Source organism: Ambystoma mexicanum, chromosome 10, assembly GCF_040938575.1.
Source record: "Ambystoma mexicanum isolate Mex_15411 chromosome 10, UKY_AmexF1_1, whole genome shotgun sequence".
NCBI lineage: Eukaryota > Metazoa > Chordata > Amphibia > Caudata > Ambystomatidae > Ambystoma > Ambystoma mexicanum.
The window spans coordinates 272,454,949-272,477,090 of NC_090932.1; the positions used below are offsets into that span (position 1 = coordinate 272,454,949).

The window sequence follows — 22,142 nt, forward strand, 5'->3', positions numbered from 1 at the left end:
GAATGGCTGTAGAAGACCTCCTTTTATCCAGATTTGAGGCCCTGAAGCAGGTTCAAACCCAACAATGGTAGGGATATGTGACATTCAAACAGCCAGTGGTTGAAAAGTCATGGACAACCACTGGTTTCTAAATCTGTCCAGCAACAGACTTTCTGGCAACAGGGGATGCAGAGTGGAACCAGACAGTACCAGCCCCATCCCCTGGCTCGCACACACACACAAAAGGTCACAGGCCCTCGAAAGCAGCAGCTTATCTGGGAAAGTGCAATACCATATATGGGATTTCCTGAACTGAGAGGGCAGGATGAAGGCCAAACTATAATATGACCAAAGAAGAAGCAAAACATTCAGAGGCATGGCCATCTTTGGGTGCTAACCACCTTTAGTAGCCATTCGCAGTAACCATTCACAGTAAATGTCAAGGTTTGTGAGTAAAACATTATAAAAATGGTAAAACTATCACTGCTACCACCAGCTTGTCTTAGCATACAAAGTAACCAAATACGCAAAAGGTAATAAGGATACAAAGTGTTATAATTGCACTTCACTGAAAGTTGATGTGTGCAATTGTAAAAAATACAAGAATTCCAAAAAGAGGGACAAAGTCTTTCAGTACTGACAGTCTTAGCGACAAGTCAATTTCCCTATAAAAAGAGATGTTTCCCTGACTCTTCGTGTGTCCAGTTGCGATCCGAGGATGCCACGGCCAAACCTACAGTACTTCAGCATAGTAAACGCTGAGCACGATACACTTTCGTACATGCTGACTTGCAGCCCCACGCACTCCAATTTTGGGTCCGCATTCCGAGCCTGACTTGTGGGAACCTCTGCAATTCCGAAGACAGAAGGCCTTTTTTCCGCTCATATGATGACCCGCTGACCGACTCCCGGCATCTGCTGGCCGCTTTCGAGCCTTCCACTGGTACCCTCTGCACTGTGAAGACAGACGGCTCCCTAATTTTTCAATCTACACGCAGCCCCCTGCCAACCAAGCCTGGGGCCTGGCTCGCCTATAATGGCAGGCCCCACCATGAGCCATTGACATAGTGCCCAAGCTACCCAGTATATGAGAATTGGATCCTAGTTTTCCAGGGGTCTTTTTAGCCACGCCCTGACGAAGGTGGCCTTGAACAACTGAACGCTGCCGAACTGTGACCCGGTCTGGGGGTCCCTTCTAACTTCGTCTGAGTTAATCCAACCACAGTATTGGAACTGGTTTCCTTTTATTGGCAGACTCATTGTTTTTTTTCTTTTTGTTTTTGATTTAGAAAATTCCCTTGTAAATCGGAAAGGGACTCAATTGGACACCATTTGGGTGCAATTATCCCCCATCAGCCAAATTGATGGTGGAGTGCATATGATTTTTTTTTTACTGTTAAATTAATGACGGAGTGTATGTGATTTTCTTTTCCAGTTATGTGTTTCACCAGTAACAATCATTGTTTGAATCACTATCCTTTAAAAACTGCACGCTTCAGAGCTTAAGAATTGAACATTGTTATCTACAAAGCTTCTAAAAAAAATGGGTTGATCAATTTATGTGCTAGCTTCTTTCAAAATCTCTAATGAGCATTCATCTTGTCTTTTAGCGTTTGCTCTATTCTTTCTTCTATTGCCGATTGTCTTGTTGGATACTTTCACTGGGTATTTTTCTTTCTTTAACACTGCCTTCTATTTCTCATCTAATTGTCGTTCTACGTAAATAGATTTTAATTGTACTAGTTTTGTTTATGTTTTTTATTGTACAATATTAAAATGTTTGGCTTATTATATTCAAGTTGTTTCTACGACATATTGTAGATATTAAAATAAATGAAACAAATATTTTGTGATAATATGTTGATACAATTCGGTTAAAATCGATAACCAATTAAGTACCAACTACAGTAGCAGTCCCCTTCTTTTGTTGTCTTTTAGGTCCCTATAACAATGAGCAAAAGGCAAGGGAAGTAAAGCTGAGGGATTTATTTCACTACAAAAAGTTCACAAACAAGCAAAAAAAGGGATGCCCCATAGAAATCTATGGAGGGAAAGGTACGAAAAGAAAATCTTTCCTAACACTGATGAAACCGATGTGCTCAACCTTTGTTGCCTCTTTGTATAAGGCTGTACCATCTGAGTATTTGGTAGCGTAGACAGTGCAGCGAGGCTTGTCCTGGGAGGGACAGAGGGCTGTAGGAAGGCACAAAGAACTTGTAGTATTCCAAGGGTTCAACAGAAACACTTACAACCAGAAGTATTATAAACAAAAAAGGTTTATTATGAATACAATTAAGCCAAGTTAAGTCTTGGGTGCAAGTACTTTGTCAGAGTCACTCACAATGCTTTAAAGTACACAGACCAAAGCATAGACCCTGTTCAGAAAACTAACAGCATTTCTACGATCTTATCAAACACCTTTAGTATATGACACACCTATTCATGTGGAGTAAAACCGTCAGTTGCTTTTATATTATTTTACAGTAAATCAAGGGTAGTAGACCCTGTCAGTCATGCAGTGACACTAGATTAATGAATCACTTAGTATACCAACCCTGTTACCAGGATACATTTCTCAATAGTGGAACACAAATTCATGGAACAGTATAAACCAATAACTACATTCAGGATAACATACAGTTATACCAGGTGAGTAGGACCTTATGGAGTAATATACAATTACAGTTGCTTTTCAGATCAGTGGAACACAGACTAAGGTAAGCAATAACGTTCTACACTAATTTAGGATTGCACCAGGCAGACCAAGGTCAGCTACACCTACAGGGGACTTTTTAAGTATGGCAAACAGATATTCCAGGCAGGTAAAACCAAAGGGTGTAATATACTATTACAGTTGCTTTTCAGATCAGTGTAACATAGGCTAAGGTTTTATTTTAGGATTGCACAAGGCAGACCAAGCTAAGTAAAACCCAAGGCAGACTTTTTCTAGACAGGCTATACAGCAGGTCAGGGGAAGCAAGACCCAGTTTGTGTACATTTACGTGAATCCTAAAAGAAATAGCAAAGTGAAGCCAACAGCATTACTTTTGGGGAAGAGGCACAACCAATTCAGAGGTGGCTAAAATAACCTTACATATACTTTTCAGAATGGCAAAACACATTCAAGGTAAGTCTTAGTTACTTACCTGTAACTGTATTTCTCCAGCATTGGTATCTTTCATGATTCAGATGCTTGAATATTCCCCGTCGTCAGACTGGGAATCCTCGGTGATAAATTAAATAATAATTTTTTTTTTTTTTTTTTAATACACTGCCACCTAGCAGTGCATGTACATAGCCCATTATAGCCTATGAGCCACTTCATTGTGTAGTCCCTCCACCTCACTTTGGTCCTTTATGGCCCCAGCCAATGAGGTGGCAGGGCTTAAGCTCCGCCCCCGGCAGCCATCTTCAGATTTTGAACCGTAGAGATTACAGTATGATGGATGCCGAGCATAGGAGCAGCCTCTCAGGGGAGGCGGGCGGGCGCATGTGAATCTATGAAAGATACCAATGCTGGAGAAATACAGTTACAGGTAAGTAACTAAGACTTCTCCAGCATTGGATCTTTCATAGATTCAGATGCTTGAATAGAATACCAAGCAGTTAAAACATGCCACCATTATAAACAGATATGCATAATTACAGAAAAACATATTTCTGATCAAACCTTTACCATGCAGCAACACAACGGTTACATACTTCGGGAAAGGTGGGAAAGGAGGCTGGTCCTACCTTATACAAAGAGATGGCGGAGCACTGCCTGTCCAACTGCAGTTTCTTTGTTGGTATCTTCAGTCAGGCAGTAGTGTTTCGCGAAAGTATGCAGAGTGCTCCACGTGGCAGCTCTGCATATGTCTTTCAAGGCCACCCCTGCGTGGAATGCTGTTGACGCCGCCCTTCCTCTGGTGGAGTGCGCAGACGGCGGTCTAGTTAAAGGGTCGCCTTTCAACTGATGACAGTGGGTGATGCAGGACGATACCCAGCGTGCCAGGCTTTGTTTGGATATATGTTGGCCCTTGGTACGGCCAGAGAAGGAAATGAATAGCCGGTTTGAGGAGCGGAACTCCTTGGTTCTTTGCAAGTAAAACTTCAACACCCTAGAAACGTCTAGAGAGTGTAATGTCCTTTCCGCTTCCGAAGTGCGATTCTGGAAGAAGGTTGGTAAAACAATGCGCTCAGTGAACGACATCTCCGATAGTACCTTGGGGAGGAACTTCGGGTGAGGGCTTAAGATGACGCGGTCCTTCTGGAACAAGGTAAACGGCGGTTCCGAAGACAAAGCTTGCAACTCACTGATCCTTCTGGCCGATGTGATGGCTACCAGGAAGGATGTCTTCCAGGACAAGAATTTCATATCGCATCTATGTATGGGCTCGAAGGGAGGTTGCATGAGGGCTGTTAAGACGGTGTTGAGGCTCCAGTCCGGAACTGGTGTAGGTGTAGGCGGATAAGTACGCATCAGTCCTTTCAGGAAGATCTTGATCGCTGGTAAGGAGAGTAAGGCTTGCGTCTCCGCGGTTACTGTGTAGGCCGCTATGGCTGACAGATGGACCTTGATAGAGGACAGCGAGAGCCCTGATTTAGCCAGGTGCAACAAGTAAGGCAGAATTTGATCAACCGAGGCCGTGAGGGGATCGATCGCAGAGGTCTCGCACCATTTGGAAAACCTGGTACATTTTCTGGTGTAGGTGAGTTGCGTGGACGGGGCTCTAGCGGCCCTGATGATATCCCAGCATTCTGATGTTAACTTTAGGTGCATCAGTTTACGCTGCTCCGGAACCATGCTTTGAGGGACAGGCTCCTCGGGTCGTGGTGGAGGACCTTGCGGTTCTGTTGTGTTAGTAGATATTGATGTGATTTTAGACGAATCGGGGTTTTGCAGGATAGATGTCTCAGCGTCGGGTACCAGACTTGCCGTGCCCAATCGGGTGCAATAAGAATCAAGGAACAATCCTGTTCTTTCACCCTGCGAAGTACCCTCGACATGAGGGGAATGGGTGGGAAGGCGTAGAGGAGCTTCCCCGACCAATCCACTGAGAACGCGTCTCCCAGCGATTGGTGCTCTGGGTATCTTGACGCAAATCTCTTGCATTTTTTGTTGTTCCTGGTGGCAAAAAGGTCGATCTGCGGATGGCCCCATAAGGCAAATATCCGTCGGGTTTCTCTGTCGTCCAACTCCCACTCGTGTGACGCTGTGTATTCTCTGCTTAATCTGTCCGCTAGGACATTGTCCACTCCTGGAAGGTGCTCTGCCCTGATCTGTATCCCGTAGCGCAAGGCCCATGCCCATAGCTGTTGGGCTTCTTGCGACAGAATCTGAGACCTCGTGCCTCCCTGCTTGTTTGTATAGTGCATGGAGGTCGTGTTGTCTGTCTGGACTGTAAGAACTTGACCAGCTATAACCGGTAGGAAAGCTTTCAGCGCCAACCTTACGGCCCTGAGCTCCAACACGTTGATGTGGAGCTGGGACTCTTGTGCCGACCAAGATCCCTTGGTTTGGAGGTCCGCAAGATGAGCGCCCCAGCCTGATAAGGAAGCGTCCGTCCGCAGCAGGAGGGTCGATGTCGGTGCTTGAAATGGCATTCCCTGTAGAAGATTCCTCGGAGCGTTCCACCATCGAAGGGCCTTGTGCAACGTCGATGGAATCTGGACAATGTCTTCCCAGCATCCGAAAGCTTGTTTCCATTGGTGGTCCAGAGCTTCCTGAACCGGCCTCATGCGAAGCCTGCAGTTCGGTATGAGGAATATGCATGATGACATCATGCCCAATAGGGATTTGTAAGAGCGTACAGATGTTGTCTCTTTCTGTAGGAAGTTCGAAGTTAAGCGTAGAATCGCTGCTATTCTCTCTGTGGATGGTCTCACTCTGGGAATGCTGGAGTCGAGCTCGGCTCCCAGGAAGAGAGCTACCTTGCTGGGAACGAGGCAGGACTTTGTCTGGTTGATGGAGAAACCTAACTCTTTTAGGAGGTTGACCGTCCTCGACACTGCCGAACGAGCCTTTGCATCTGAACTTGCCTTTATCAGCCAATCGTCCAGGTATGGAAAAAACGTCCGTTCCTGCTCTCCTGAGACTTGCCGCTACCGGTGCCAGGCATTTCGTGAAAACTCTTGGCGCCGATTTTAGACCGAACAGAAGCACTTGAAACTGAAAGTGGAGCCCTCCCACTGTGAACCTGAGGAACTGCCTGTGTGCTGGATGGATCGAATGTGGAAGTATGCATCCTCCAAGTCTAAAGTGGCCAAGAAGTCGTGCTTGTTTAACCAAGGTAGCACCCCTTGTAGAGCTACCATCTTGAAAGTTATGCGCTTGATGAACTTGTTGAGAGCCCTCAGGTCCAAGATGGGTCTCCATTGACCGTTTTTCTTTCTGACGAGGAAGAATCGGGAGTAGAAACCTTTTCCCCTCTGAGAATAGGGTACTGGTTCTACTGCTGCCTTCTGGAGCAGTTTTTTCACTTCGGACATGACCTGTCCTAGCATATGCACTCTGCGGGGAGTTGGAGGCAGGGAAGGAGGTTGGTCCAGAAATTCCAAGGTGTGACCCTTTCGGATCACCTGTAACACCCATTTGTCCGATGTAATTGACCGCCAGCGTTGGAAAAACTGGCTCACCCTTCCCCCCACCGGGGCGTGGCGAAGGGGGGGGGGGGGGATTGGTCGTCAGTTCTGCTTGCCTTGCGATTTCCCTTGGGCGGAGCCACGTCTGCCTCTATGGGCGTATCTGTTGGATGACTGATATTTATTGTCTTGGTACGTGCCGCCTTGTGCTTTTTGACCATAGGAGGAACGACTGTATCCCCTGAACTTGGAAGATGAACCTCTAAAGGGACGAAAAGACCGATGGTCCTTACTTTTGACTGTGTCAGTGTCTGTCTTGATTGCCTTCAAATGGTCGTCTATCTTTTTCCCAAAGAGATCTTGGCCGTCAAATGGCATGTCTAGTATCTGCGCCTGAACTTCAGGTCTAAAGTTAGTAGCCTTCATCCAGGCCTGCCTTCTGAGCACTGTGCCGTGCGCCATCTGCCTGAAGCCTGATTCGGCCACATCAACTGCTGCGTCGATCATGTGATCCGATGTTGCTTCACCATCCGCGATTATGGATTTTGCCTCCTCCTGGAGCTCCGGTGGCAATTGTTTCGCCAAGTTAGACATGCGGAGCCAAAGCTCGCGATCGAATCTTGCGGTCATGGCCAGTGCATTACCCGCTCTAATTGTAAGTGATGCAGAAGATGATACTTTCCTGCCCATGGCTTCCAATTTACGTCCGTCCTTATCCGGTGGTGCCGACAACGGTGAGGAGGGGTTGGCGAGTTTCTTTCTGGCCGCCACTGTAATAACTGAGTCCGGTTTCGTATGACCCCTTAAACAAAGCGGTGCCGTATCCGGAGCTTTATATTTCTTTTCTGGCCTGGACACCAACGCCAGAGTCGATAAGGGCGTAGATAGGATCTTGGATCCGGAATCCCAGATGGTATCGAGGAGGGGAATTGTGGTCACTGTCCTCCTTCGTTTGTCCCTGTGCTCATAGAGCACTGATTGCCTTTCCTCCGAAGAAACCTGAATTTTAAAAAGTTCTGCTGCTTTACCTATTATGGTGTGGAAAGAGACGAGATCATCCGGTGGTGAGGCCTTGCCCGGCAAGTCTCTCCTCCTGGGCTTCTCGACGACGTAGTCATCCCAATCACTGGGTGCGTTTGGCTCCTGAGTTATTTCTCCTTCTTCTGGTTCCGAAAATTCACCAAAAGGATCCTCCTGCCAGTCTGATACCGAGATGGTGGACGGTACCATGGTGGGATCTACGTCCGGAGATCGCGGTCTGTGCGATGACTGTGGTGACGGGACTCTTGTAGGTGAAGCACTGTGGGTGCTGCTCCTCGGTCTTCGAGCAGGTGATTTCATCCGTTTTTGCGGTCTACTCCTGTAAGGAGAGCAACCCGATGTGCCTGAAATCGGGGATGACTCTCTAGGAATGGGATTAATCGGAATTTGCTTCTCCCTTTGCCGTTTGTAAAATTCTTCTACAATCCTCTGCACGGATAACATGAGCACCGGGTCATGAGGATATTCGGATTCTCCCGTGGACGGGTGCCAAGGAGGGTATATTGTTTCGGTAAGGGACCGATGGACTCTTCCACCACTTCCACATCAGAGAATTCTTCCTGAAGAATTATATTCGGAAGTTCTGCCATGTGCCCCAAAGGTGAAAATTGCTGCACCAGAGGTTCAGTTACAGTATTCTTCTCAATGATATTGCTTGTAATGACAGGAGCTTCAAGAGTGAGAGGCAGTAATTCCTCTGTAACTGCCGAAATTTGCGGTGCCTCTGAAGGCGTTATGGATGATGTTATCCTCGTCGACGACTGAGATTTTCCCGTCGACGAGGGCTTCGCCGCCGACTGAGATTTTCCCGTCGACGACTGAGATTGTCCCGTCGACGAAGGCTTCGCTGTCGACTGAGATTTTCCCGTCGACGACTGAGATTTTCCAGTCGACGAGGGATTCGTCGTCGACGACTGACATTTTCCCGTCAACGAGGGCTTTGTTGACGAATGTGGAGTGTGTTCCGTGGACGACTGCGTCATGGATGAATGCTTCGTGGACGAGTGGTGTTTCTTGCTCGTCGACGATTGCTTCGCGGTCGACATGTCCGATGACGATGATCTAACTGTCGACGATGTCTTAAGCATTGTCGTCGTCGACGCTGGTTTCGTCGACGGTATGGCTGATGACGGGCCTTTACCTTTCCCTTCATTCGTGGGCGGTTTACCCGCCGACGACTGCCCCCCCCCCCGTTTTTTGCAAACTCCTCCTTACCTCTGGAGGCAGATTTTGCTGACTTTTTCTGGCTTGATAAGTCAACTGGAGGCAGAAAGGGTATCAATTCCAGCTTCCTCTTTTTGGATTTGGGAGAGGAACTCCTTTCCACTGAAGAGGCCCTTCTCTTTGAAGTTTGCCTCTCAGATGGAGTGCTGGATTGGACAGGAGCTGTTCTGACAGACTCTTCGTCCGAAGATTGATCCCTGGATTCCAGGTATGAAAGGAGTCTTCTATGCCTGTCATGAAGGGTCTTGGTGGAAAAGGTTTTACAAATCTCGCATTTCTTAATGTCATGTGGGTACAGACAATAAATGCAATGCTCGTGGGGGTCCTTGTAGTAAACCAATTTCTTCTTGCACCTCGTGCAGTCCCTGAACAGGGAAGGCTTCCTGACAGCCTGAGGTGCCTCCATTTCTGAAGAGAAGATCAGTCGACGATTTTGAGAGGAAAACAACAAGTTTTGCCACCAAGGTTAATTGGAAAGAAAGCCCCTAAGAAGGGGAACAAGATGGAATATATTTTACAATTATATTCCACACAAAAGTAGAAAGAATTTGAAAAAGCTCAGAGAGCTTGAGGATTCCCTGTGTCTGATAGACTGCGGTGAAAAATCTGAAGATGGCTGCCGGGGGCGGAGCTTAAGCCCTGCCACCTCATTGGCTGGGGCCATAAAGGACCAAAGTGAGGTGGAGGGACTACACAATGAAGTGGCTCATAGGCTATGTACATGCACTGCTAGGTGGCAGTGTATTAAAAAAAAAAAAAAAAAAAAAATATTATTATTATTTAATTTATCACTGAGGATTCCCAGTCTGACGACGGGGAATATTCAAGCATCTGAATCTATGAAAGATCCAATGCTGGAGAAGTAAGAACTTTTGTAACAGCTCACTCTCAGAGGCACAGTTACCAACCAACTCTTTCATGAGTAAGTACACTTTTAAACACATGTTCTCTTTTCTAGGCAACAAGCCCACACCTTAGAAGCATTTCCCTATTCTTGGGAGCATGAGTGTTCTCATTGGCAGAAGGGGGGTGGGTTGGGGGTCACTTTGTCTCTAGTGTCCAACAGGCAGTTAGGCTCAGAAGTAGCAAAAGTCAGAGTTCCTGAGGATGACTGTTCAAACAAGTGAGTATTTCACTTTAGTGAAGTTGAAAGGGACCAGGGGCTTCTGAGAAGACACCTAAGGAGGATTCCAGCAATGGGCCTGGGTGAACTTTATGAGCGGACTGCCAATTAGAGAAGCACCCCAAAGCTATAGAGAAATCACACAGGCTTAAGGTAAGTAAATAGCCCAGCCAACACAGTACCTCGGCACAGAAGAAGAGTTGGCAGCGGAGGAGACTTCACGATCTACAGTCAAAAACCCGGTCGATGAATTCCTTGTCATAAAGACTGAAGATAGGACACTTGAAGGGATTTTGCAGTAGGGATCAACGGGAAGGCTCCAGGCAAGAGTTTCTTCGCTCTGTGGCTCTGGTTTTGGCGCCCTTTTCAGGAGCCTGAAGACTGAATATCGCTGATTGGATTCTAGTCGCTAATCTAGTCCAGCACTCTGTTGATGGGGGCTTCAAAGCGTTGAATCACGTCTCTGGAGGTCCAGCAGGATGCCACCAAAGTTTCAGCTCGATTCGGAATTCGGAAGACTGTGTACCGCACAATGGCTTGAGGTCCCAGGGTATTGGTGTGTTGCAGCCCAGCAAGGTCACAGCACGTCGTGGGATGGCTCAAATGCAGGTCTTCTGGAGTCTAGTGGATCTCACCAGGCTCTGAGTCAGGGTCATTATCGGATTCCCCAGGTCGCTTGGAAGGAAGGGTAACAGCAGGCTCCGGTTACACAGCAGGCTCTCCGGTCGCTGGAAATTATCTCAGCCGCGGTTTCTTCATCTTCCTCTTCTGACACAGGTCCAGTGGTGGACTATCTCTTCAGCTTCCAGGATTGAACCTTTATGCAGGAACCCAGCCATTCAAACAGACGTGCAACATTCAAACCTGGGGGGGTTGGCAGTCCTTTCAGAACAGTCAACCACCCAGTTGGTACTGGATACTCGCAGGCAGGCTGGAAGACAAAGGGCTGCAGAGTTTTGGACTCCTCCCTCGCTTCCTGCCTTCAAAGACACTCTGGACCCTGGGCAGGCTTGACCGTGGTCTCCCACCGAAGATAAAACAAATACAAAGAACTTTCCCGCCCTGGGGGCCAGGGGAAGGATCAAGAAAGGATAAGGAATGCTACAATGGCAAAAAAAGAAGACCAGGGCCCTTTCGGTAAAATAGGCACCCAGGGGTGCCTTTAACGCAGCTGTAAAAACTGCCTGCAGTAAAGGTGTACCGAATTAGTAAAAAGGTTCACTGCCACCAGCCATTTAGGGTTAGCTTGTCCCTGTAACAGAAATGCTACAGTGAGAATGAGAAAGGGGATACAGTGCTGGCCTCACCTACAAAGTTAAGAGGATAAATATCCTTTCTATTCTTGTGAGCTGTAGTTCTCACAAGGTTAGCCAGAGAACATTAAAAAGGGGAGCCCAAAGGGCAACCCAACAACACTAGGCTTTATATGCCAAAAGTTGTCAAAGAGGATACAATTAAAAGGACACTATGGAGAGTCTTAAAAATGACACCCATTAAAAGAGTAAAAGAATCTGAGCATGGAACAAAGTTCCCACTCACTGAGGTATAGGGACACATAATCCACTAGTCCAGCAAAATGTTCTGGGGGTCTCACAAATGAGGGAGGATTTAGCACTAAAGTTAAAATCTTACTTAACAGCAAATAAAGAGGGGGTCATAAAACCCATTCTGGACTAGTGCCAAACTCTAACCACTCAGACAAATCGCCCCTTTAACAAATAACAGAATTGTCAAGTAAGGGGGACATGCAAAAAGATTATTACAGATAGTACCTTGTTGGTAAATCTAGTCACGTACAGTTGACCACAATTGAACACTTGTGGATTACAATATCCAAGGCCCTTGCTTGAAATATAAACAAGTAATCATCTTCAACAACGTTACAGCTGCTATCCTCAATATCTGCAGAACTGATATTGAAAAACAATTGCTTTAAAGATCAATGCATAAAACATGAATAATAATACCTTAGCTGTTGTGCTGGAAACTTCTCCAATGCCTGTGACAGGTTTTTGTGGCATCACTGAAACAACATGATTGCCTTTCACAGTAACATATTGCTGGAGTGTTGGCTGGGAGGCTGTGCCAGTACCTGTCTGAGGACACAGAGATGGCTCCCCAGGCTCTTGTTTGATAATAACCTTTTCCAAAAAAAGAAGTTGTGTTTAAGATGTGATTAGGCTTGTTAACAGAAAATAACAGACACATTGAATGAATTAAAAAGTAGAGAGATGAAACTAGAGCAAAATAAAAGAGTAAGGTCACTCAAAAGCAATATAAAAATATTTAATGTTTACAGTAGAGTACACAGAAATTGATAACGGAAAAATTACTAACTGTGTAATGTTCCATATTCACCTTATGCAAAAGTCAAAAAACGTACCTTGCCCCACTCCCATCTAATCTTTGGCCTTTTTCCGGCCCTCCTGCCAGCTTAGGTTTTTCATGTAGGGCATTTCCTGACCTCTTAGGGCAGGAAGAAGGCCAAAGAACAAGATGGCCAAAGGATAGTGCGAAATATATGTGGCACAGTCATTTTGAGTACGCACTCAAAAAGGCATTATGCAGAAAATGCAATTAGTGCATGTGTGTAACAAAAGCGCTGCATAATGTTAACACCAGCTTGTCTTGGACACATGGTGAAAGTAACATGTGAATAAAAGAAAAAGGAAGAGGAATACAAAGATCTCCTGCTGATTTTCACTGGAAGAAATGTGCAGCCTAAAAAAACAAGGAATCTCGAAAAGAAGGACCGGGTGAGCATATGGCCGGATGTGGGGCTGGGCGGTCTGGTCCCAATTCACATTCTGGCCAGGGGTATGAAAGCTGATGGGCAGTTGTGCAAGAACCTGCCCATGATTGAACAGCCCTTGCAAGTTTGAATAGGGCAGATACGTTTTGCATTGGAGGACTGGGGGTTGACCCTGGCTCGAATTTGGGTTCAAAGGAAGGCTCCTGCCCTTCTTCAGAGCATCATTGAAGCCAAACAGTATTATAAAGTGCTGCAGCCGATTGAAGATCCGTGCACGACTATTGAATACTTCCAGCACTGCATCCTGCCAAGTTCTGGTGAAGCCCTGCCTCCCTAGACGGATCTCCCAAAGACCTTCAACAGTGCTTTAAACCTTTGGCTTTTGTAACTAACCAGTCCAGTACCCAGAACACTGATCCGGCCCTCTCCAGCCTTCGGAAGTGTTCCATGACCATGCTGTGGGCTATCAGCCCCATCCAGGGCCTCTGCAGTGCACTGGCAACCGTTCAGAGTTTTGCCTTGAAACTCTGCAAGTATACAGCTTGTGGACCAAAAACCGAAAGCCACCAGCTGCAGTTCTCCAACTAAAAGGTGGGCCTCCTTAGAGCAGTTTCTTTGTGCTCACTGCGGAAGTCCTCTGCTTCTGCCTGAGTGCCGTGATCTAAGCTGCTGCCCACTTCTACCATGTCCTAGGGGTTCTCCTATTGTCATGGGATTAGTGTTGCTCTGCATCTCGGGCTACCTGGTTTGTCCAGCTGCACAGCATCAGGAACCATCTCATTGGAGCTTGGAAATGCTGCAATCCCGATCCTGAAAATGACATCTGCACCCAGGGATCCCGTCCCCACTGCAATGGAATTAACAATAGAAGCAAACGGGCTCAGCTATGAATCCTAAGTGTGGTTTCTAGTGGAATCAGAGAAAAGGGGACAAGTCTGCATAGCTGTTTCCACACCTCCCTCTCAACACAGGGTTGAGCGACCGCAAAGTCCTGGTCCTACCTCTCCCTTGCCTGGTTGTGCTCATTGGAGGACTGGCTAAGGTGCCCCACCCCCCACGCTTCCATTAGTGGTGGGACAGGGAGAGGGGCCCTAATCTTTGGTAGTTACCTTTGTGTTCTCATCATTGGAACATTTTACTCCACCTGTTGGCTTTGCCAAACTTGTTTCTCCAATTATAAAGTCCCCCGACTCCCTACAAAGGTTTCTTCTTGGGTCCTGTGACTCTTAGACACCAGGCCAACTCACATTAGCAGGGAAGGGCAAAGACATTTTGAAATGTTAGGGGACTGTGGCAGCTTAGAAGGACACCCACACATTTTACCAAGTATTTTATTAAGGTATCACCCCATTAACGCACATCTGGAAATAGCGACAATGACAATGTAGAAGTTTTTTCTGCCTATTTCACTGCAATTATATGTGGGGGAGGAGTTTAGGGTAATACAAAATCAGAGGGGCGTGGGGGGGGGGGGAGGCAAGAGTTGGCAGGAGTTCTCCCCCCGCATATAATTGCAATGACATGTGATAATACTAAAGAATATTTCAAGGACAGTGTACTCATCAATGGTCAGGGGACTCCTGCCATTAGAGACACAGGGGCCAGCATCACCCTGGTAGATGAGAGTTTGCTCAACCCAGAAGATGTAGCGAAAGCTTCTCTGATGCCCACCAAACTTGCAGGAGGCTCTGTCAAAATGCTCCCTTATAATGCCTGTCACTAGTCTGAAGTGCCTGGAACTGTGCTATTGGACAACACCCTGAAGGTGTTGGGTGTGGTTTCCAGCACAGCTAAGCCCCCTAGTAAAAAGAAAAGGGCTCAGACAAGGAAGGCCAGGGAGGCAACTTTAAAACCCCTCCCCACTGAGACAAAGGAGAAATCCTGTGCCTCCAAAGTGAAGAGGGGCCCCAAGCCCAAACCTTGCAAGATGAAAAGAGCTCATGTGTCCAAAAAGCTCAGGGTCACTTCCGTGACCCCACTTCCAGCTCAGCCTGAGGTGACTGAAATAGAATCCCGAGAAGAGCCACCTACTGGTGAAAAAGAGGTGGAGGAGATTCAACCCGGTCTTGAAGATCTGGATCATAGAGACCATCATGATCTGCAGACTTTACTTGCAGAAGGTTGGTCCTCTAGGGCAAACTTTAGTCAGGGGCAAAGACCCCAGGAAGTACAAGCTCTATTGGGAGGATGGAACAAGTTACTTACCTGTAACCGTTGTTCTCCAGCATGGGTCTGGCATGGATTCACATGCTCATGAATATTCACCGTCGTCAGGCTGGGAATCCTCGGTAAAGAAAAAAATCAGTTTCAGTTTCGTTTCTGAACTGTCTTTCTACTAGTAACCAATCACTGGTCTCTGGGTCATACTGCCTCCAGCCAATAACTGCCCTCTACCTAAGCCCCTCCTCTGGCAGCCATCTCCAGATTTGGTAGCACGTAAAGTGGCAGGAGGACCAAGTGAAGAGCCGCAGAGGGGTAGGAGGGAGGGTTCACATGTGAATCCATGCCAGACCCATGCTGGAGAACAACAGTTACAGGTAAGTAACTTGTTCCTTCTCCAGCATGGGGTCTGGCATGGATTCACATGCTCATGAATATAAGAATACATAGCAGTACACACATGCACAACCACGGGAGGTGGCAAGGCTCAACATTAAGCAATACATAAACTCAACATTAAGCATCTCTTACCTCCTCACCAGGCTCACCTTAAGCGAACAGGTTGCGCAGCACTGCTTGGCCGACTCTGGACTCCTCCCTGGAATCCCAGTCGACGCAGTAGAATCTCGTGAATGTGTGCGTCGACCTCCACGTAGCAGCCCTGCAGATGTCGAGTAGGGGCACACCAGACAAGAACGCCGTGGTAGCAGCGATCACTCTGGTTGAATGGGCTCTCGGACGGCCGGGCAACGGTCAGTTTGCCAACCAGTGACAGTGCATGATGCAGCCGGAGAGCCATCTGGAAACGGAAGCCTTCGAGAGGGCCTTCCATTGGTTCACAGGTCCAAAGTTCACAAACAGCTGTGATGTCATCCGAAAACTCTTCATGCGGTCCACGCAGAACTTCAGCGCTCTAGCCACATCCAGTGAGTACAAAGTCCTCTCAGCCGGCGACGAAGGTGACGGGAAGAAAACAGGTAACACCAAGGGCTCGTTGAGATGGAAGTCCGACGGAACCTTGGGCATGAAGGAGGGGTGCGTCCTCAGCACCACCCTCATATCGTGAAAAGTAAAGTATGGAGGTTTACAGGAGAGGGGCTGGATCTCTCCCACTTGTCATGCGGAGGTGATGGCCACCAGAAACGTTGTCTTCCACGACAGGAATTTCAACGGTATCACATGCAGAGGCTCGAATGGCGGCCCCATGAGCCTGGACAGCACCACGTTGAGCTCCCACGCCGGGGCCGGAGCCTTCACCGGCAGGAATGACCAGACCAGTCCCTTCATAAACTCCTTCACCAGGCGATGGGAACAGAGAGATGATCGCCCTGGGGTCCTGGAGTAGCGGGAGATCGCTGCTAGATGGATCTTGATGGAGGCGTGCGCCAGCCCCGCCTTGGCCAGCGACAGTAGGTACGGCAGCACCTGAGGTGCCGTAATCCGCATAGTGTTAATCTTCAGTACACAGCACCAGACAGAGAACCTCTTCCATTTGTGTCCATAACACTTGAGAGTCGAGGGCGCCCTTGCCTTTGCAAGCACCTCCTTGCAGTCCGCCGGGATATCGTACCTTTCAAACTCTAGCGCTGCAGGAGCTAGGCCTGCAAGTTCAGCGATGCCGGATCGTGGTGGAGGATGGCGCCTACTTCTCTGATGAGGAGATCCGTGTCCGTCTGCAGTTTGACTGGAGGGGACGCTGACATGTCCAGAAGGTCCGGGAACCAGATCTGCCTCGGCCACGCCGGTGTAACGAGGATCATCCTGCACCGTGACCGTTTGAGTTGATTGATGAGTCGCAGCAGCAACGTCAACGGAGGGAATGCATACAGGAACAGGCCGTCCCAGGGGAATGAGAAGGCATCGCCCATGCTCCCCAGCTGGGGAAACCTGCTCGCGAACTTCTGGCACTTGGGGTTCACCGCCGTTGCGAACAGGTTGATCTGGGGATTGCCCCATCGTCGGAAGAGGAGGTCCACTTGATCTTGCCGCAGCTCCCACTCGTGGCAAAAGCACAGCTCCCTGCTGAGTGCATCGGCAATGGGTTTTTTTATTCCAGCCAGGTGGAAGGGTACCAGAAACATCCCTTGGCCGATGGCCCAATGCCACAAGTCCTGGGCCTCCTTGGACAGGGCTGGGGATCTGGTGCCTCCCTGCTTCCGGATGTAAAACATTGTTGGTTAAGATCCTCACCACCTTGCCCTTGAGGGACGGAAGGACGACTTGAGGGCCCAGAACACAGCTCGGAGCTCCAGGACCTTGATGTGTAGTGACCTCTCCTCCGGTAGCCAAAGGCCTCTTGCGTGGAGATCTCTGGAGTGAGCCCCCCATCCCTCCAGGGAGGCGTCCGTCGTCACCATCTCCTGATGGGCCAGGGTCTGGAAGTCCATACCCGCCGTCAGATGCGCGCGGGTGCCCCAGCACCGGATCGCTTGTCGAAAGGTCTTGTTGAGTGAGATCCTGTCCTCAAAGTTGCCTGTTGCTTGCAACCAACGGGCGTCGAGGAACTCCTCCGTAGTCTGCAAAGGCGCACAAGGTAAATGCAGGAGGACATCATGCCGAGCAGGGACTTGACAGACCTGACCTTGGCCATGGTCGACAGCCGTTGCACCTTGCTAGGATGGCCTTCGTCCTTTCCTCCGATGGAGAGTCTAGTCACGCCACCGTGTCGAGCTTGGCTCCCAGGAACAGGGCGACTTGCGACGGTACCAGGTGGGATTTTGTGAAGTTGATCGAAATCCCAGATCCGTGAGCAGTTGGACGGTCTTCCTTGTGTGTCCGACGGCGAGTTCCCTTGATTCAGCCCGGATGAGCCTTGCCGCCCTGGCCTCCTTGGCGACGATGATGAGATCATCCTTGCTTGCCGCGTCCCCTGTAGGCCTCCTGCGAGGAGGAGCGGGCCGCTTGGCGGTATGTCGAGGAGCTTTCGCCGAATCCCATGGAGGCACCCTGCTTGCCTTCGGAGCCCCGAAAGGGCGGCCGCCGTTGCTGAAGAACGCCTAAGGCACGAGTCGTCTCCGTGTCGGCCTTGATGGCTTGCAGCACCTCGTCCACTGCCTTGCCAAACAGGTTGTTCCCATCGAAGGTCATGTCAAGGACCCTGGTCTGCACGTCTTGATGGAAATCGGTTGCCTTGAGCCAACCGCGCCGGCGAAGGCAAATGCCGTTGCCCATCTGGCGGAAGCCGGTGTCAGCAATGTCCGTGGCCACCGTTATGGCGTGGTCTAACGCCACCTCTCCCTCCTGTAGGCTCTCTAGGGCCTCTGCCCTCTTGTCGGAGGAAATCCAGTAGGGGAGCGATCTTAAACCACAGCTCCCTGTCATAGCGGGCCACAATCGTGAGGGCGTTGGACGCTTTAATGGTAGTCGCAGCTGATGAGATGACTCGTCGTCCCATGGCGTCCAGCTTCTTCCCTTCGCCGTCCGGCAGAGAGGTCGAAGTTGACGCTGTCGCCCCCGCCGCTTTCTTCTTGGCTGCCGCCGAGACAACCGAGTCCGGGGTAGGCTGCGCCCTAAGGCACATGGGGGCGGAACCCGGTACTACTTCTCGTACCGCTCTCTCTTGGCAGGGGCCATGGATTGGTTCTTCAGGAGCAACAGCCCCTCGTTCCAGATGTCGTCGAGTAACGGGACTGAGAGGACCATCTTCCTTTTGGCCTCCCGTCATTGATATAGGAAACCTTCCTTTTTCTCTTCCACGGGGCAGAGCTGGAAGAGCTCGGAAGCCCTGCCGATCATGGCATGGAAGGAGCCAATTTCGTCGGGTGGGGAGGCACGAGCAGGTGGTGATGGAAGGTCCATCCCGTCGTCACCACCGTCGTCGTCGTCATCCGTCCCCGTCGTGGCTGTCTCTGTTCCCGTATCATCCCTCGGCTCAGGAGACGGGGAAGAAGGCTGTGCAGGCCGAGAAGGCTGGAAAGGAGGGGGTGGATGAATTCTCCTTCGCTTGTTTGGAGGGCTCTCTGACGGTCCAGGCTCCACTGGGTCATCTGTTGGTGGTAAGGCCAACCTTGTCCTTATCTCCGTACACAAGGCCTGGATCGCCATCAAGATCACCCCTGAGTTGTCTTGTTGTCCCGGGACCGGCCGCGACAGGCGCGGCAGTTGGGGAGTGGAATCCTCCGCCTCCACGTGTTCCTCATCGCCACCGCCGTCGCTTTCCTTGTCCACATCTTCGGGATCCTTCCTGTGGGACCGGACCTCCTCGAACTTCTTGGTCAGGGTTTTCACAACTCTAGCCAGTTCCTCCTCAGAGGCTGTATCCGTGTCGGTCACCGGGCTCCCCCCTCTTTTGCCGCCGGGGCTCTCACGGGGGTCTTATCGATGGGTTGAAAAGAGGATTCCCTCCACGGTGGCAGGTAAACTCTAGGCCCAAGGTCGCCTCGACTCCCTCGATAGCAGGGTGAATCAAGGCCTTCACGACCTTGGATGCCTTCACCTCACTCCCCCTCGGCTGCAGTCGCAATCGACTGGGACTTCTCCCGAAGCTTACCCGGGTTCTCCGCTTTCCTCTTCCCCGAGCCAGAGTGTTGGCTCGTGGTTGATGGCGTCAGTGAAATTGTGCCCTGCCTGGCAGCCGAGGTGCCAGACCGTTCGGCGCTCCCGGTGCCCGCGGGCTCGCAGTGCTTAGCCTTTTGTTGGGCCCCCGTCGCCGGAACCCCCTCAAAAGGACGTAGAAGACTGCTCGGACTTCTTTTTCTCACCCGCTGCTGGGCTCTTCCCCTCCAGCCAGTTGGTGAGGCGGGTACGACGATCCCTCATCGTCCGCTCTGACATATTCTTGCAAAATGCACAGGCCTCCTGCACATGCGTTTTGTCTTCATGAAGGCAGTAGAGACATTGAGAATGTTCATCCTCCTTGAAAACATTCTGTAGTCCACATCCAGGGCAGCTCCTGAAGAGCTTGGATCCGGGCGTCGTGTTACCTTTTTCCTGGGCCATGTCCATGTGGGGTAGGCCTCAAAGATATTCCGGAAGCCTCCAAGAAGTGAAACTTGACGAAAATTTTGTAGAAAAAAATCCGAAACGGGTCCCTGTTGATCGGAAGTAGAACGGTGGAGCTTGAGGCTCGATTGACCGAAAAATGAGATGAAATCTCTTTGAAAATTTGCAAAACGCAGTAAAAGCTCAAGAGATACAGCACGAGGACTCCCAACACTTGAACATGCGGTAAAAATCTGAAGATGGCTGCCAGAGGAGAGGCTTAGGTACAAGGCAGTCATTGGCTGGGGGCAGTATGACCCAGAGACTAGTGATTGGTTACTAGTAGAAAGACAGTTCAGAAACGAAACAAACTGATTTTTTCTTTACCGAAGATTCCCAGCCTGATGACAGGGAATATTCATGAGCATGTGAATCCATGCCAGATCCCATGCTGGAGAAGGCCACCTATATAATGAACATGTACAGTCAACACCAGGGCACCACAGAAGGCTGGTGGTACCCCAAGGAGTTAGACCAATGTATTGTGCAGATGCACATAAGGCCCTCTGGCTGGTCACTTAAGCACTAAGAAGACAAACAAGAGACTTGCACTGTACTTCTACTGGCCTCAGGTAGGTGCTGAAATAGAATCTGAAAAAGCTGCTACCCTTGCCAGATGTCTGGTAAAAGTGAATGTGGCACCCCTGTTGCCTGTTTCCCAGTTGTGGGAAATCCTTTTGAGAGGGTTGGGATAGACATTGTTGGTCCCATTCAACCTCCTCAGGCAACAGGTTTATACTTTTTGCAGTGGGGCTATGCCACTAGGTACCCCAAGGCCATCCCAATGAGAACTGTCACTGCTCTGGCAGTTGCCAAGGCACTACTTGGTATTTTTACCAGGGTAGGATTTCCTATGGAAGTAGTCTCTGACAGGGGGTAACATCATATGTTTCATTGCATGCAGGCCATGTGGAAAACCTGTGGAGTATCTTACAAGTTCTCAACTGCCTACCGTCCACAGACAAATGGATTGGTTGAGAGGTTTAACAGAACACTGAAGAGCATGATGGGAGCTTTAGAGGAGAGGGGCCCCTTTGCAGGAAATGGGACCTTCTACTGCCATGCTTTCTTGCATATAGAGAAGTACCTCAAGCTGGAGTGGGCTTTATCACCTTTGACCTTCTCTATAGTCATCAAGTCAGAAAACCCCTTGGCCCTGATTAAAGAAGGCCTGAAAGCTTCTCCACCTTCTAAGCCAGTGAACATCATTGACTTTGCTCTAAAGAAAAGGGATGGCACTTATGATGACAGAAGGCACTGAAAACGTGAAAGCTGGTCAAGCCCTGGTCAAACACTGGTATGATCAGAAAGCAAACAGAGACTTGTTCCACAACTTCTTGGAAACATTCCCCTCGATGGGAGTTTTGGAATTATTCTTAGGAGACGCAAATCGTAAGGAGGAGGTAGCACGGTGGAGTTTACTCCAGACCAGCAGGTTCTGGAGATGATTCCAGTAAATCCCAATGCTATACAGGACAAGTGGACAGGACCCTTCAAAGAAGTAAGAAAAGTTGAAGAGGTCAATTATTTGGTGGACTTTGGCAACCCAAAGGAGGCCCCTAAGGTATTTCACACCAACCGTCTGAAGGCCCATGTTCCTAGAGCAGAAATGGGAGCTTTGCTCTTAGCTTCGGATCAAGAACAAGAGGTGAGTGAACCTCTGCCTGACATAAGGGGACACCCTTCAGATGGCTCAGTAGAAGGAGTCTAACTCACTTCTAATTTGACTCTGGACCAGCAGATAGAGAGTGCAAAGCTCCGTTAACTGAGTTTGCGCCTCTTTGTTCATGAACACCAGGCCTGACTCCTTGGAGCCAGCATGATATAGACACTGGTGATAGTTTCCCTGTGAAGAGCAGGGGGTAGAGAATGCCAGATAATGTAAGAAATCACATAAAGACAGAGGTCAATAAAATGCATGACTTTGGAGTAACTGAACAATCCAAGCAGTCCATGGTTTAGTCCAGTTGTACGAGTGCCAAAGGCAGGACCTAAAAAAAATAAAACTTTGATTTTGTGTGGACTACAGGTCCTTGAACACAGTCACCAAGACTGCCACCCATCCTTTGCCAAGGCCAGATGAGCTGATGGACAGACTTGGTTCAGTCAAGTTCCTCAGTACATTTCACTTGATCTGTGGCTATTGTGAAATAGCCATGGAAGACCGTACCAAGGATAACACTGCTTTTCCTACCTCAGCAGGTCTCTACCAGTTTAGAGTAATGCATTTTGTACTGCAAAATGCACGTGCCACCTTGCAAAGATCGGTGAGTCATGTTCTGAATGGGCTAGACATCTTCTGCACGGGATACTTGGATG

General features: G+C 49.1%; 1 protein-coding gene across 4 annotated transcripts in view; it reads right to left on the bottom strand.

Moving 5' to 3' along the window:
• The window catches only part of YEATS2 (YEATS domain containing 2), a 1,971,885-nt gene that overhangs the window by 1,093,323 nt on the left and 856,420 nt on the right, over positions 1-22,142 (bottom strand). For all 4 annotated transcript variants that reach the window (XM_069617830.1, XM_069617832.1, XM_069617831.1 and 1 more), the window contains one exon: positions 11,899-12,072. In XM_069617830.1, coding sequence (XP_069473931.1) covers positions 11,899-12,072 — 174 coding nt within the window. The remainder of the gene's footprint in view (positions 1-11,898; positions 12,073-22,142) is intronic.